General features: G+C 41.5%; 1 protein-coding gene across 3 annotated transcripts; it reads left to right on the forward strand.

Moving 5' to 3' along the window:
• Positions 1-739: 739 nt before the first annotated feature.
• Positions 740-15,110, forward strand: LOC129372999 (chymotrypsin-like elastase family member 3B). 3 transcript variants are annotated; one of them, XM_055050680.1, is made up of 9 exons: positions 740-802; positions 908-996; positions 1,947-2,044; positions 2,160-2,288; positions 3,148-3,284; positions 3,897-4,039; positions 4,132-4,284; positions 9,242-9,320; positions 14,991-15,110. In XM_055050680.1, exons 1-9 carry the CDS (start codon positions 760-762, stop codon positions 15,014-15,016), a joined length of 897 nt encoding a protein of 298 aa, XP_054906655.1. In that variant the 5' UTR covers positions 740-759; the 3' UTR covers positions 15,017-15,110. The 3 variants fall into 3 exon arrangements, with proteins under 3 accessions (XP_054906655.1, XP_054906646.1, XP_054906663.1); XM_055050671.1 differs by lacking the exon at positions 14,991-15,110 and having other exon boundaries at positions 9,242-9,505; XM_055050688.1 differs by lacking the exons at positions 9,242-9,320; positions 14,991-15,110 and adding an exon at positions 4,405-4,541.

Genomic DNA, 15,110 nt, shown 5'->3' on the forward strand with positions numbered 1-15,110 from the left:
CTTTAAAGTGAAGTCCCTTCAAAGAGCCGCAAGTCCCATCATCAAACAAGATACAAGTTGGGCTCTCTGCCTGTAAATGTTCCCCACCTATTTGCATCATTATTTAGCTCCATAGAAAGAAACTGCTTCAGTTTACAGAACTTCCTGTACAATCTCAATGTTTTTAGCATCTTATTCCGTAAGAGATTTCCCTGAAGTCGACCCAACTTACCCAGCAGCCTTGGGAAATGTCCCATGTGTCGAGTCACAAACTGATAACCGTTTTACTGAAGCGGATTAGATTTATTATTTACTCAGGGAAGCTGGCAGCAACATTTCTGAGCTTTTAACAAAAAATAAATTATTAGAAAGCAGGACATACCTTTTTGTTTTGCAACATTCATTCAGTTTTTCACTTTAATTAGGCTTTGATTAAAATAACTCAATTTCATTGACATTTTCTGGCTTCTGGGAGATGAAATTGAGTGGAGTGGTGTCGTGCAGAAATGTCGGCCCTTTTCATAACTTGCACAGGAAACCAAACTGAAACAACAAACTCAATAGATGTCGGCCGTTCAAAATACCAAGACTCTCTCTGCACACTGACAATGCAGCCACGCTGCTGTCCAAGTTTCTGGCTGGAACGTTGGCGCATCTGTGGAAGTGGGACTTTTTCTCAGCGGGTCGAGATAAGGCCGCTCCACAGGGACAGGACAACAGCGATATAAAAGAAGCAGAGCAGGACAGAGCAGAATTTTTATCATCTCTTACATTGAAAGCATGCTGCGGACTCTAGTCGGCGTCCTGCTGCAGGCGGCGTTTGGTGAGTTTTTCTTTATTTATTCCCTCGCTTTAAAATATAGTTGTCAGGTATTTACCTGATATTAGACTTTATTTGCAGATTGATTTGCTCTGATGCTTTCTGCAGTTTTTGGGTGCGGTTCACCTGCAGTGAAGCCAGACACCAGCAGGGTGGTGAATGGAGTGGATGCTCGTCCCCATAGCTGGCCTTGGCAGGTAAATCATGCGGCAAAAGTATTCACACCCAGGGTCGATTTGCACACATTCAAAACCACGCAGACAAGAAAAAAAATGTATTTGTGATGGACTAAAACAAAGGGTGAAAGTGGGCCTACATGTCCACATGAAATTGAAGGATAATAATACATGGTTGCCATATTAAGTTAAAAAAAAAAAGTGCGGTGTAAAATAAACTCTTTATGCTTCAGCATGTTGGACATTGTGATGCTAATGACTTTTAGAGCAGTTCAGAAACGGTCGCTTCCTGTTTCAATATGGCTGTAGGCCAATGTGCCAAGCGAGACCCGTAAACACATGGATGAGTGAGTCGGTGCAGAAGGACCCCGACGCGACAGGACACCTTCAGAGTGAGTCAGAGCTGAGACTGGCCCCGACCTCCTCATCCAACATCAGTGTCTGACCTCACAAATTTGAAAGAATGACAAAGTTGTGTTTTTACTCACTATATTTGCCAATTTTTCATTGCAAAGTAAGATGAGTTCAGTCAGACTCAAATCTTTTGAAGACTCTAACAGGTTTTCGTCCAGGATTCTCCTGCATTTACATCCACCTGCCCATAAAGGTTGAGTGCCCCCTACAGAGACTTTGCCAAACTGCAAACAGGATTCTGTAGAAGCCAGATTTAGTTGTAAAGAGTTTTATTTATAAAGAATAAAGGGGTGAAATCCAAATATATTCCACACTTTTCTCAATTGAATTTGTAAAGCAATTTGAAAACTATGTGTACTTTCCTGAACACTTCACTGTTACATGCTAAATGATGATGATGCGACATGCGACTTTAAAATGACTACTTTGGCTGAAAGTAGTCACTTTAGCAGCCACTCTCTACTAACATGGAGTACTTTTGCCTGTTCTATTCATGCATCATGAGCATTGCTTTGTCTGCGCTTGCTGGAAGATAAAACAAGCCGTCACTTTCACAGATCTCCCTACAAGTGCAACACGGCTCCCGCTTCCATCACACGTGTGGAGGAACGCTGGTCGCTCCTCGCTGGGTGCTGACTGCTGGACACTGCATCTGGTGACCAACCACTCACAGCACCGTCAACACAACGTCACATAATAATGCCAGACGCTTACAGTGAAATGGTGCTGCCTCATATCGGTGAGCAATGAGCGTGTTCTCTCTTGTGAAGGCCCGGAGATGTGTACCGCGTGGCTTTAGGGGAGCACAACCTGAGCCTACAGGAGGGCACAGAGCAGATCAGAGACATCCTGCGCATCGTTGTCCATCCTGAGTGGGACATCGACCATGTGGCCAACGGGTGGGTGACGCAAAAAGTCTGACCGCTTGAAACAGATTAACGAATCCATCAACGAGATGACACAGATATTATCAAATGAAAATGAAGAGATTGATGCAGTTGATCGAAAAAGCTCAACACTTTGACAACATCAAATAATGCATATTAACTGCGTTACGTATTTTGACCAAGACGCCTCTCTCAGGCAGAGGGCTACCGAACTAAAAAAAGCACGTTTAATGGTCTTGTACCGCGGTCAACAGTGCTGAGTCTGTAGCAGACTCAACAAAGAGAGTAAGGAGAGTTTCACTTGAACAAACACTGCGTTTAGAGCGAACACCTCTAAATGCAGTTCCTCAGTTCCTCAGAGGAACTGCCACTTTCCTCTGCCACTTGTCTTCTTGCTGCCCCTTTCCTGACAGATTACTGTCAAATAAAGACCACTGGTGACGAAGCTATCCTTAAAAACAGGCGTAAAAATAGCAACAGCAAAAAAACACCACAGTCAAGGACATTTGGATAAATCCAGGGTTGTACCAACATAGTGCAGCACAAACAGGGTATAGTTAACATTTCTGAACTCTGTTTGAAACAAAATGACTTTTTTAAACCCTGCTGTGTATGAAACCCCAGAAAACTGAGAATCAATTCGGTTTGTGGCAATAAATGTTTTCTTGACATTTTTTTGAAAACGCGCATTTCGACACTTCAAGCCAACAGAGTTAAACGTGACGACTGATCGTGACTGATCACAACGCCTGAGTGTGATGAATCTGATCACCTTTTCTAATCGACTCACGGCACTAAAAGAAACAAACGCGTCAGAGTGCTTGCCTTCCTGTTGAGACAAATGCTTCATGTCACAATGCTTCTCTCTCAGCAACGACCTCGCCCTGCTGAAGCTGGATAAGAGCCCCATTATGAACGACAGTGTCGGCGTGGCTTGTCTTCCTCAGGCTGGAGAGATCCTGGCCCACGGGACCCAATGTTTCATCTCTGGCTGGGGCAACCTTTACAGTAAAGTCCCCGCTACTTCTCTCTCACAGTGTTTGTCCCCTGGACTGGACTACTTTGAACATACTGTTTGATTTGTATAACTCCAGTCAACAAGTCCCAATGATTAAACCCGATGACTTTGAGGAGGAAGCAGTTCCAGTTATGGTCAGCATTTTCAAACCAAAATTATTTGTGTCCTGGAGTTTGTGGGAGGAGCTAAAGATTTAAAGAGTTTCTTCCAACCTCAAATACTACGAGCTCAGCAACAAAGACAAATGTTCGAAATGTCAATAGAAATATGCAAGAAGCTGCTCTGCAATTATAAAAAAAAGGGGTTTGAGCTTCTTCCTCACAGAGCAGCCATCTTCCACCAGTCAATCACTCAGCTCCTTCAGAATAGCCAGCAGCAATTAGCAAACACCTGGTGGAACTGAGCATCTGCAGAGCTGCTTCTCAGTGAAATGCTCCTAAAAATGTTGGTCGAGGCTTAATGGAGAAACTTTGTTGTGATGATTTAGTGTCATCACAACAAAGGTTTTTCCTTTGTTAGGTTTTAATAACTCCACCTTTATCAGCTGAACGCTGAATGTGTTTACCTGTCAATGTCACTCGATCTTCCCTGTGAATCATCAGCCCACGGCCCCATGCCTGACATACTGCAGCAGGCCTTGCTGCCCGTGGTGGAGCACAGCATCTGCAGCCGCAGCGACTGGTGGGGCCACACGGTGAAGACCACCATGGTGTGTGCAGGAGGTGATGTAATTTCTGCGTGCAACGTGAGTAAACGCCTCTGCAGAATCCACCTGTTTGAGCTCCAGCAGCTACAGCCGGACTCCGCTTGAGGCTCCATGCCGTGTTTGTGTCACAGGGGGACTCTGGGGGCCCTCTGAACTGCCTGGGTCAGGACGGTAGGTGGTACATTCAGGGCGTGACCAGCTTTGTGTCTTCGGCCATGTGCAACGAAGTGCAGAAACCCACCGTCTTCACGCGCACCTCTGCCTTCACCGAGTGGCTCAACGAGGTAAAATCAGCATGCGGCCGCTTGGTCCATCTGTCTGTAGAGATTAAAAAAACAAGAATTAAAAAGTACTGCAGCCGGTATCAGTAATTAGCCAGACACGTTTACCTGTTGTTTCTGCAGGTGATCCAGAATTACTGAGGGTCTTCAGGAGGCCAACCAAAACAAATACGTTCAAGGAATTTGTAGGCGAGCCTGAAAGACTTAGCAAAAACTTCCGAAATACCCAATAAAAATAAAATAAAACTGATTCAACTCTACTGATGCTTTCAGTATGCTCACTCGTCAGCTGCAACGACCTTTCCCTGGCGTCACAAAGCTTAACGCCGTAGTTTTACACCAAACCCTCTCCTGAAATGTCCAGAGCAGGTGACCGCAGCGTCCCAGCCTGCTCTGCCTCTCCACACCCCATGATTCCTTGCTGTGTGATGAAACAAGAGACGAACGACCGAGTGACCGCCGGCGCGGTGGGTGGAGGACTCATGAGTCAGGAGTCTATCAGTCACTGCCAAGGTCAAGCAAATGTCTGGGCAGGTGAGCTCACTATCTGATGCCTTCAGGTAGAAAAAAAAAAAAAAAAGAAGCTGCAGAGCCTCTTCTCAGGCCAGATAAATATCTTCCTTGACCGAGATGAGCTGATTTTGCAACATGAGCTTGTAGATTGAGACAAAGAAAATGTATATTTTAAGGTATTACGAATAACAAACTCACAGGCTTGGTAAGATTGAGGGGACGCTCTTTTCTAACAATAATCAGACACAAGTACTGAAGTACTTTGAGGTCAGCGAAGGCTAAAATGACCGCGATGTCTTTCTGGCGCTGTATTCAAAATCTACAGAACTCAGTCACAGTTCGTCACACTCTTGCCTCTCGCTCCGGTGTATTCGATTCAGATTTCATTTGAGACAACAGGGCATCAGTGAACATGGAAATAAAAGTTTAAAAGAAAAAATTGTGGGGCCTCAATCAGAACCCTGCGGAACCACCCTGTGCTACAATTGCAGCCGCAGGTTTTCCGGCCTACGTTCCAAGCAGGTTTTCGTGTCAGGAGTCTGTACGTTTTGCACGTTCTTCTCTGCTGGAGAGCTTCTGAGATTGTCGAGTTTTGAAATCTCGCTGCAAATATTCAGTTGAGTTTAGGTCTGGACTTTGACTGGGCCGTTAAGTGTGCTTTGAGTGACGCTGTTCGATTGCATCTCTGGATGAAACTCCTGGAAATCAAATCAGACAGAGAAAGCTTTGTGTGCCGATTTCTGAATCCTCTTGCTGAAGGCCATGACCTCACTTCCTCCATTTTTTCTAGATACACGGGGGAGTCCTTTGACTACAGCCACTTCCTGTCTTCTTCTTTTCATTCAGGCTAAATGCCTCTTCACCATCACCCTAATCTGTAGCTGCCTGCACAGATTCTGTCGTAGAACAAAGACAGGACTCGAGATGGGACACTATTGAAGGTCTGTCACATTTTTGTTGTGTGTCTAGTGGTCAGAAGGCCTTAAAGCATTTTCCTGAGCTGTGGTCAGCTGTGGTCAGCCGTCATGTGCAGCCGCAGATCCTCACTGAACTGCCTTTGCTTCAGCCGTTACTCGTCACCACTGCGGGGCGCTTCCTGTTAATCACCTGCTAAGTCAATGGAAACAGCTGCTCCCAGTTAATCGGTGAGGATACAGGAAGGATGATTTGGAATGTTGTAGAACCTTGGATTTTCCCATGAACTCGAACCAGTCTGGAACGGGAAATTCCAGACTCTGATATGAAATATCAGTCAGGTTTTTTGGGGGGTTTTTGCATAGATCATCGGTTCATTGCAGTATCACATTTCCACATACTTTAAATATGCTTTGTAGTTAAGTTAAATTAAAAGATGTCTTTAAATCTGAATTTGCCAGAATCTGCCAGGGGTATGAATAATTCTGGACGTCGCAGTGTGTGTCAGGCTTGGCTTCAAATGAAGCTGCTGAACTGACTTTTTTTTTTTTCTTTTTTTTTTTGCATATACTTCTGTCTCCATCTGCTGGTAGGTGATGGGACTACACAGAAGAAGACGCTGAACAAACACACTGCAAAAAGTGTGTGTTTTTAGAAAATATCACCCACACAGGACGAGTTTTTTTCTGTGTGTATTCGCTTCTGCTGGTTGTGCGGAGGAGCCAGAATGCAAACGCAGGCCGTGAAGTTAAATGTTCCAGCATCTGTTTAAAACTAATGAATGTTTACACAGTTTTTTTTTCCCCTGCAGTGCAGTTGCACAATCTTTGTGCATCTTAATCAAAAAAATCTTTTATCCGAGCCACAAACAGGAGCCTTAAAGTAGCAGAAATACTGGACTCATTATGTTTTTCTCCATATATGTGCATCATATATGATGAATGAAACACTTGGTCGCGCTTATCGAAAATTCCCACCGTCAGCCAGGATCACAGGGCTGCGGCTGAGACTCGGCGCAGGAATGAAGCCTCGACAGGAAGGTTTCAGCAGCTTTCAGACGCCTTAATACGGCTTGGATCTTTTCACATCTGGTCATATTAGCCACAAACTTTAATTTACCATAGAAAGATTTTACTATTTTACTTTTTTTTTTGCCAACAGTAAATCTAAAAATATGGTGTGCATTTAGTCTGATATCCAAAATACAATCCAAAGAAACCGAACTATCTTCAGAGGTACAAATTCAGAGTAGAACACAGTTACTCTGGATAAACGGGCTCTATGACCTTTGTAAAATTATATTTTACAAAATGACAGACAAAGCTGTAAATACAACATATATGTGCATCACAATAGTGTATTAGATTCATTCACTTCTTAGTAATATGATCATTTATTCAGGTGTGTGAAGGTGTGTTTTGTAGGAACCATGTTTTTCTAGGAAGTTTTGGATCAAAACAATTTCAAGATGTTTCAGAAATTAGTTCTTTTATTGGATGCAAATGGAGCCCTGGATTTTCATAGTCAAGTTAGCTTTGCTGATAAAGGTTGAATGCGAGCATATCAGAAGGCCTCATCAGTGGGAGGCAGAAAATGCAATTCGCCATGACAATGGGAGGAAGAGGAAGCTTCAGAGTGCGCATGTTACTTTTTCCTCAAAGACAGCATAAGAAAAAAAAATATCAAAACATCCATCATCTGTTCACCCTTATCCCTAGTTGTTGGTGCCTATCTCCAGCTGTGTTCCAGGCGAGGGGCGGGGTTAATGTGAAGAGCAGCACAAATAATTTGTCCAACTTGTGTCACGTGAGCGGTGACACAAGGAGACGTGGGTGTGGAAAATGGACGTGACGGCCTCAGAGGTTCGAATGGGGAACGTTAGTTAGCCTTCAGCGTCTCACAGTGAAATATGTTGTGCCGACATTTCAAAAGTGTGGCACAGGCGGGAAAATCAACTTTCTGTCGATTTCTGAGGTTTAAACAAGAAAGTCATTGCTGAAACGAACCACAAGAGGTCCTGTTTGCAGTTTGAAAACCAGGCCTGACCGGGAGACAGCAAACATGTGGGATGAAGATATCAAAACTCAACATTAATTATTGCTCTAATAAATCAAATCAAAGCATGGTTACAATGGCCCAGTCAAAGTATAGGCAAAAAACCCCAAAAAGGATCATCTGGGATTGAGTCTGGTGTTTACGGACACTTTCCATTCGATCAGACGGAGTTTGAGCTGTTTTTTTGGAAAGAAGGTCCAAAGTATTAGCTCAGAAAAAAAACACACAGCTGTCGGAGCAGGGCCGGAAAATAAATCAATAACAATAAATATCGTGGTAGAAACACGATCAGTATCTGCAGATACATGTCTGATTGAGTATTCAATAATTCTGCTGAGTTCCGGTCTGGAACCGCACAGCATTCTGGGGGATGTAGGCAGAGTAAAGACCTTAGCCGCTCAAACTCTGAAGAAAAACTAAGCAAAGCTGAGTGGCATCAACTGACTCAGTTTGTCTTTGGTCACCTAGCAACAACCTGTTGGGTTAGCAGCAGCGATTTCATATTTTGCCACCATGACTCATAACTGCTTAAAAATAAACAATAATAACTGCACAACAAGAAAGATCAACTTTCTTTCTGCCACCAATGTGGCAGAGTTTTATACATTTAATTAAAAAAACCCTCAATCAATAATGATCGATTTTGACAGATATGAAACACTTATACCGCGATGCGTTTGAGTCATTTTGTCCGGCCTTACATCAGCACTTGGAAAACTGTGCATCGAAACTTCACAGCTATGCTCCCTTTTGTGAAACCCTAATTAAAAATACAAGGAAGTTTATCTTTCTTATGTGAAATGAATATGAAAAATCGACTTTTTTAAATGCGGGCTGCTTCTCGTCCATCTGAGGGCAGCACAACAGAACTCAGTTCTCTCCGATAAATGACTGTTGAACTTCTGAGTTGGTTCTTCTGGGCCACACGTGTCCAAATATCAGCCCTAAAAGAAGATAAAATGAGAGAATCCCACCGACCTCCTCCCCGCCGTCTGTGGCCATTTCTCTGTCAGTCTGATTGGAACCTCGATGGTTGTTGACTCTCCGCCACCCGCGGAGATTCAGCCGGTTTGGATGAGCTCCATCAGCCAGGGTTTTATGGTTTTACTGCGCGGCCCACGCATGTATAGAAAGCCGTTTGACCCTCGGTGGACTGCGCCAGCATGGCAACGCGGCAAAACAGCTCGGCCTCCCCTGCAGGCAATCATTGACTTATATTCGATAACTGCGGGAAAATAAAACAAGGAACAGAAAATGTCCAGAACTCGTTTGGTGCCGTGTGGGGGAATGGACGCGTGATTACGTGGGTGGGGAGGCGGTGAAGGCAGCATTCCAAAGGTCAAAGGTAAGACTCCACTGATCCTCTCCCATCATATGTGGGTCTTCCCGAAGTCACATGGAGAAAAGCGCTGCCTCCATCCTGATGGGTTAGTCAATAAATAACTGAGGTAATTGTAAAATGTTGCCTCTTTTTCAGATCTTCATGTTCAATTGGTTGGCGACTGACGGGGCTGTCGGTCATCCTCCCGCCACGCTGCTGCGAAGGCTGCGAAAAGGTCAGGGCTGGGTGGCGGAGGGGGAAAAAAAAAGAAAAGCTTTGAAGAGAATCAAAAGGCCCAGTACCAGACGGCTCTACTGTTCATTACTGCACAGAAGCTGCTGCTCTGGGAATCGGTACATACGGGCAGTTATCAGAAAGATAAATAAAGATATTTAATCTATGTTCAGCCAGAGATTGAGTGCTCCACCTTGCAGGTATCTCCTTTATCTGTGCAGCTAATAAAGTCACTTGGAATTGTGACCCATAAAAATCCAGCAATAGTGATAAAGTTTTAAACCACAACAGAACATTTGTTGATCTTTGTAAACAATTATACAATTAAAATTGTATAATTGTGACATAATTGTGAACATTTTTCACTTTTTGTGACATTACAGTCACAAAAAGAACTTCACACACACGCATACATATACATATATATATATATATATAGATATATATATATATATATATATATATATATATATATATATATATATATATATATATATAAAAATCTAATACTTGCATCTGTAGAAGTCACACGGAGTCGTGCTATAAATCTGAAAAGTGTGGCTTGTATTTATTTCTCCCCTTCCGAAAGAAAATCCAACGCACCCGATTTCCTGTTTAATTTAAAACGACGTAAAGTTTCATCACGAGATTTCGCGGTAATATTGCGATCAAGTGAGGATAAGAAGCATCAGTCACATCTTTTTTTTCGGTAACCGTGCGACCGTGACTGTGTGTCACAGTAATTGTAGTCCCACAAAACACAAATACTGCTCTTGAAAAGCTTTCCCATTTGTATTGGGCCTAATCACATTTCCACACTTGTTGCCACTTGTGTTGAACAGAGTACAAATAGTGAAAATACCAATCCGCGCATTACACACAGTTTTGCAGAGGGAATCTCTAAACATTTTATTGTTATTTACCGTGACAACAATAAATCAAAATTCTTATCATGACAAGAAATGCATCACTTTAAACGATCATCGATAAATTAAATGCCCTGCTCTAATTCAATATCAGTTTTACGACATCAGAGAACTTTGGCAAACTAACAGCGTCATGAACGCCAGGAGGCACAGCAGGCAGCTCAGACAGAAAGAGACGTGGACGAGTTTAATGCAGTTCAGTTGGACAACAACATCCCACATCCCAACATCTCACAGAAAACTGTCCAATCCATCATATGAACATAAAGATGCCCACATGTCTGAGTCGTGGTCCCACATATGTGAAGCACCAAGCTGGTGATTTAGATATTATGTCAGGATTATTACCAGATGGTTTACATTTGACACTTTCTGAAAAAACACAATGGAGTTTAATGCTCATGCTATTTAATTTGCCTTAGTGCATTGTCACATAGTCATTGGGTAATTATTAGCATAGAAACTATTGTTATTATTATTGTTGACATGGAATGTGATCACCTTTAGATATCACCTTGCTGAATCTTTTAATTCAAAAAGTGAAGTGTTTATAGTCAGCATCTGAAACCAGAAATATTCTACTAAATAATATTCAGTGAGCACTGCTATATTTAATTCTTACACTGCCTTTTTGAATGTTCAGTATCAACTTTCATGTTTGTTTTTGGTACCAGGAAGATCATTACTAGTGCACCTATATAACAATTCAGGTATTTTGAGCAAACCTCAATAACATTCACTAACATATGAACTGCTGCTAACCTGCTTCACAGGACTTGACTTGTAATTTCCAAGGAAGTCTGGAATTTAAAATTTAAATTGATCAATTTGATTTTATATATATATATATATATATATATATTATATATATATATATATATATATTATATATATATATATATTATATATATATATAATTATTTTTTATGCCTAACATTGTCTGTTGCAGTAAACATTTATCCTATTTGCTCCATCACAGACCAAGCAACAGTTTTCTTCTTCTTTTTTTTTTTTTTGTGCAAAACAGCCAAAGATGAGTGAGATTTTTATAAAACCGTCTCTCTGTCTGCATGCTGAATGTTCCTCTGCTAGAAACCTCGGCCCCAGTCTCCGGCCTTGTGCAGCGTCTCTAACAGGATTGCGTTCAGCTCGGCCCGTTATCCGCTGAACTCCGAGCAGCTCAGCCTCGCGCTCCGGGGTAAAAGGAAGCAAAATACACATATTAGAATTACACACTCATTTTGCTGCCAATGTGACACGAGGTCTAAATAAATAATCCCCAGTGAAGTTTGAGGCTGTGAGAGTGAGAAAAAGTTCAAGGAGTTTGGACAATGTTATTACCTACAGGAGCTAAACGCAGCGTTAGAAAACAAACAAGGAGACATATTTTTAGTCGATGTGTCATGTCTCTACTTCATCTGCTTCTCAGAACACAACTCATGACTTTTTTATTTTTTTCCTTGTCGATGTCTTGTAATCATCCTCATGCGTCGCTGCATAGTTTCTCTTCTTTGGTCTATTAACATCATGGGAGGGTGAACGGGGAGATTTTTATGATTATGTAATAGGTTTTATGAGATCATACAACCTGATTTCATTTATTTTTTATTTTTTTGTTGCAGTTTCATAACGTCTAACCCATACCATAATGTTTCTTCCAGACTCTGCCTCTAGTTGCAGAATGCACTCATCTGATTGGTAGTTCAGGGCAGCATGGTGTAATCATTGATTTCTGGTCGTGAGCTATTGTTTTGAAGCTAAGATTGGGAAGAAAAAAAAAAAAAGCAAAACAATCACATACTGTATTTAAGCCCCAAATCTAGCCAGATTAGTTTATTTTGGAGTTCCATTCAGGCACGTCTGGAGTCGTCTGACTCATGTTTGCAGCTCTCGCACCGTAGAGGAATAATTTTTTATTGAAAACTGATGCACATATGTGAAGCCTGGCGTTGTTGCAAAACAAACCAGTTGCAAGGAAGATCCAATTATGATGCAGTAGCAACGTTATTGCATCATAATAACCACAGCATTTATGTATCATTTGAGAACAATTTTCTGTCCATTTAATACATATATTTATGTATTCATTTTCATTTACCTTATGTCAGATGTTCAGAGGTTTCTTTTTTTTCCCCCCCCTTCAACTCTGTGAACTTGTTTTATTGACGCCACATTAAATTTATCACGATTATTTTACAGCATTTTGGGAGTAGCTGGAACACGACCAGGGTTTAATCATTCACTTTTATACACGGCGTTTATTTCAGATGTAAAACGATATGTTGTTGCAGTACCATCAGCGCAGTATTTCACTATGAGTATAAGACAAATTCAGGGAGCTATAAACATATGTGTGTGTGTGTGTGTGTGTGTGTGTGTGTGTGTGTGTGTGTGTGTGTGTGTGTGTGTGTGTTCTGAAGCAGTGCAGTGAAAAAAGTATTTTTAAACTCACTGAATTCTTCTGTATTTGATGTTTTGTTGCGCTTAATGTTTGAAATTACACAAAAAAAGTTTGATCTTGTCTCTCATTCAGATTTAATTCCAGACTTTGACTATGCCTCTCAACCGTTTCCCTTTTTTTTTTTTTTTTTTTTTTTTTTTTTTTTTTGCCTTTAGTCATTTAGCCTTTGTCTTCCTTTAAAACCCAAGTGGAAATAGACTTTAGGTCACAAACTGATGGACATCCTCCTTTCTGTGTGGTCCTATTCATTTTTCTAAGATATTCATTGAACAGTTACACAACATAAACAAAAAATAAATATCTTCTATATAGACTCAAATTCAGCTGGTGAAACATGTTGATGACAGACGTCATAAAGCTAAAAAAATTAAAACGATGGAAGAAGAAAAGGGGCATAGAAGTCAATTCAACTTCAAAAACACAAGGACTGAGTTGTAAAAAAAGAAACACTTTTCAGAGACTTATGAAATACAATCAAGCTTTTCTTTCAATGTTGTAAAAAAAAAGAAAAAAAAAGGAAAATTAAGTCGTATACTAAAATTGTTCCACCAATTATGGCAGGAGAATCACATTGTGATGTTAGTTTTATGCCAGATGTGACGGGAAGAATTCAGTTTTTATCTGCATAATATCACCCAGAAGCCTTCGGCATCAATATGTTATTTTTAAAACTTTTTTTATTTAGCTAATGTGAAACATTTTCTGCATTCTGCCGGGTCAGCACTGTTTTATTGCACTCAAACTCGCCCACGGATGCAAATTTTTGACTGGTTTCCAGAATGAGTTGTTGATAAGATGTTCCGTCAGCCTCAAATTTATTTATATGGCCCTTTTGAAAACAGGTTAAAAGAAGCTGCGCCAACGTGCTGCGCAAAAAAACGGACATCATAGAATAATTTGATGAAAATAAAAAATAAAAAAACACAAAACAACAGAATAGCTCAATTCATGCTAGCTTAATTTTCGTAGAAGGAAGGTTCGCCACCGTTCCACGTTTGTCATATTCACCATGCTGCGGCTCTTGCACTTTTATTGTGATTATTGCAGCAGCCTTTTTACGATCAGCTGGGGCACCAGCTGGTCATGAGGAGAGAAAAGCCAAACAGTTTCAACCTCAGAACGAACACCTGCCTGCTCACGGCGTGGCGTTAAAATACGATGTTAAAATACTGGACTCGAGTTCATCTCCGACGTTCGCTGAATCAGAGACAGCGTCTCTGCTTGAGGAACCCGTAACTTCAGGATTCCTTCTGCAGAATTTCAAATATGCCGGGGTCAAGGCCTGTTTCTCAGCCAGAATTCAGTCACTGAATACACCGAGGCGGTAGACGGATTGTTTACTTTGGATCCAGATTTAAATATCTCCCTTCGGCAAGCAACAAAGTTTCCTATGGAAAAAGGGACGGCTTCCTTTAGGGCAGAGTTTTTTATTAAAAACCACAATGTTACATATTTGTACAAAGTTCTCTTCCCGTTAGAATTGAAAGGTTATTGCAGTGCATTCTGGGATTAATATTCAAGTCAGGTTTATTTGTGTAGCACATTTCAGCAACCAACAGTTAGGCTTCATTTAAAGGAGCTCAGGGTTTCAGCAGTTTGGCAGTTTTCCGGAAGCTCGTACCAGATTTGCGGCCTTCGTGTTTAGTTCCGGTTCTGATGCAGGACCAGGAGCCCTGAGGGGTTCGAAAGGCCGATGCAACAGCAGAACTTTGATATATTGCGGCGTCAAGCCCTTCAGCGACTTATAAACCAACAGTATTTTAAAGTTTATTCTCTGAGCCACAGGAAGTGTGACAAGGTTTTCTCACGCTGACTTACTTATTTACGGTATTTCTCATCTGTTCTTTCATTTTCTCCAAATCGGGCAATGACATGTTGCTTTTGAGATCATTTAGCCAGCTCCAGGTTTTGTTTTGTTTTTTTAGAAAGCTTCAGCTCCACCGTGGTCTTCATTCTCAGCTATCCAAAACGTGTGGTTAATTATACATCTGATCTAACAGGGAGGCGGATTACACTTTCACACAGAGCAACACTGTTCTGGTCATCTTCAAAAAGAAAAAAGAAACAATCATATGTAATCAGTTTTTTCTTTATCTTCTTCTTCTTGTTGTTGTCACTGTTATTTGTTGATGACTTGTAAGTGTGACGGTGAAATAAACCGAAGAAGTCTTCAAGGCTGCATCCTGAACATGCTTGTTTAGAAATAACAAATGCACAACGAGGAGCAATTGTTCTATGCCACCTTTCTCTCAGCTTTAAGTGTTGAAAATAGTTCCTTTCCCAGCAACCAGAGGGCAGCTTGCTGTGTGACGCCACCTGAGGCTCCAGGCTGAGCATGTGGACGTGCTCCGTGTTGGTGTCTGCAGCCTTATGGAGAGGCAGTGAGGTCTTCCACCGAGGTCAT

Source organism: Poeciliopsis prolifica, unplaced genomic scaffold (assembly GCF_027474105.1).
Source record: "Poeciliopsis prolifica strain line A6 unplaced genomic scaffold, Auburn_PproV2 SCAFFOLD002, whole genome shotgun sequence".
Taxonomy (NCBI): Eukaryota; Metazoa; Chordata; class Actinopteri; order Cyprinodontiformes; family Poeciliidae; genus Poeciliopsis; species Poeciliopsis prolifica.

Bases quoted from the DNA above. Each gene is read 5' to 3' on its own strand.
- LOC129372999 (XM_055050671.1), top strand. From the start codon at position 760: ATGCTGCGGACTCTAGTCGGCGTCCTGCTGCAGGCGGCGTTTG. The intron at 803-907 runs GTGAGTTTTTCT...TGCTTTCTGCAG, and splicing joins CCTGCTGCAGGCGGCGTTTG to TTTTTGGGTGCGGTTCACCT. The intron at 4,285-9,241 runs GTAAAATCAGCA...CCTCTTTTTCAG, and splicing joins TCACCGAGTGGCTCAACGAG to ATCTTCATGTTCAATTGGTT.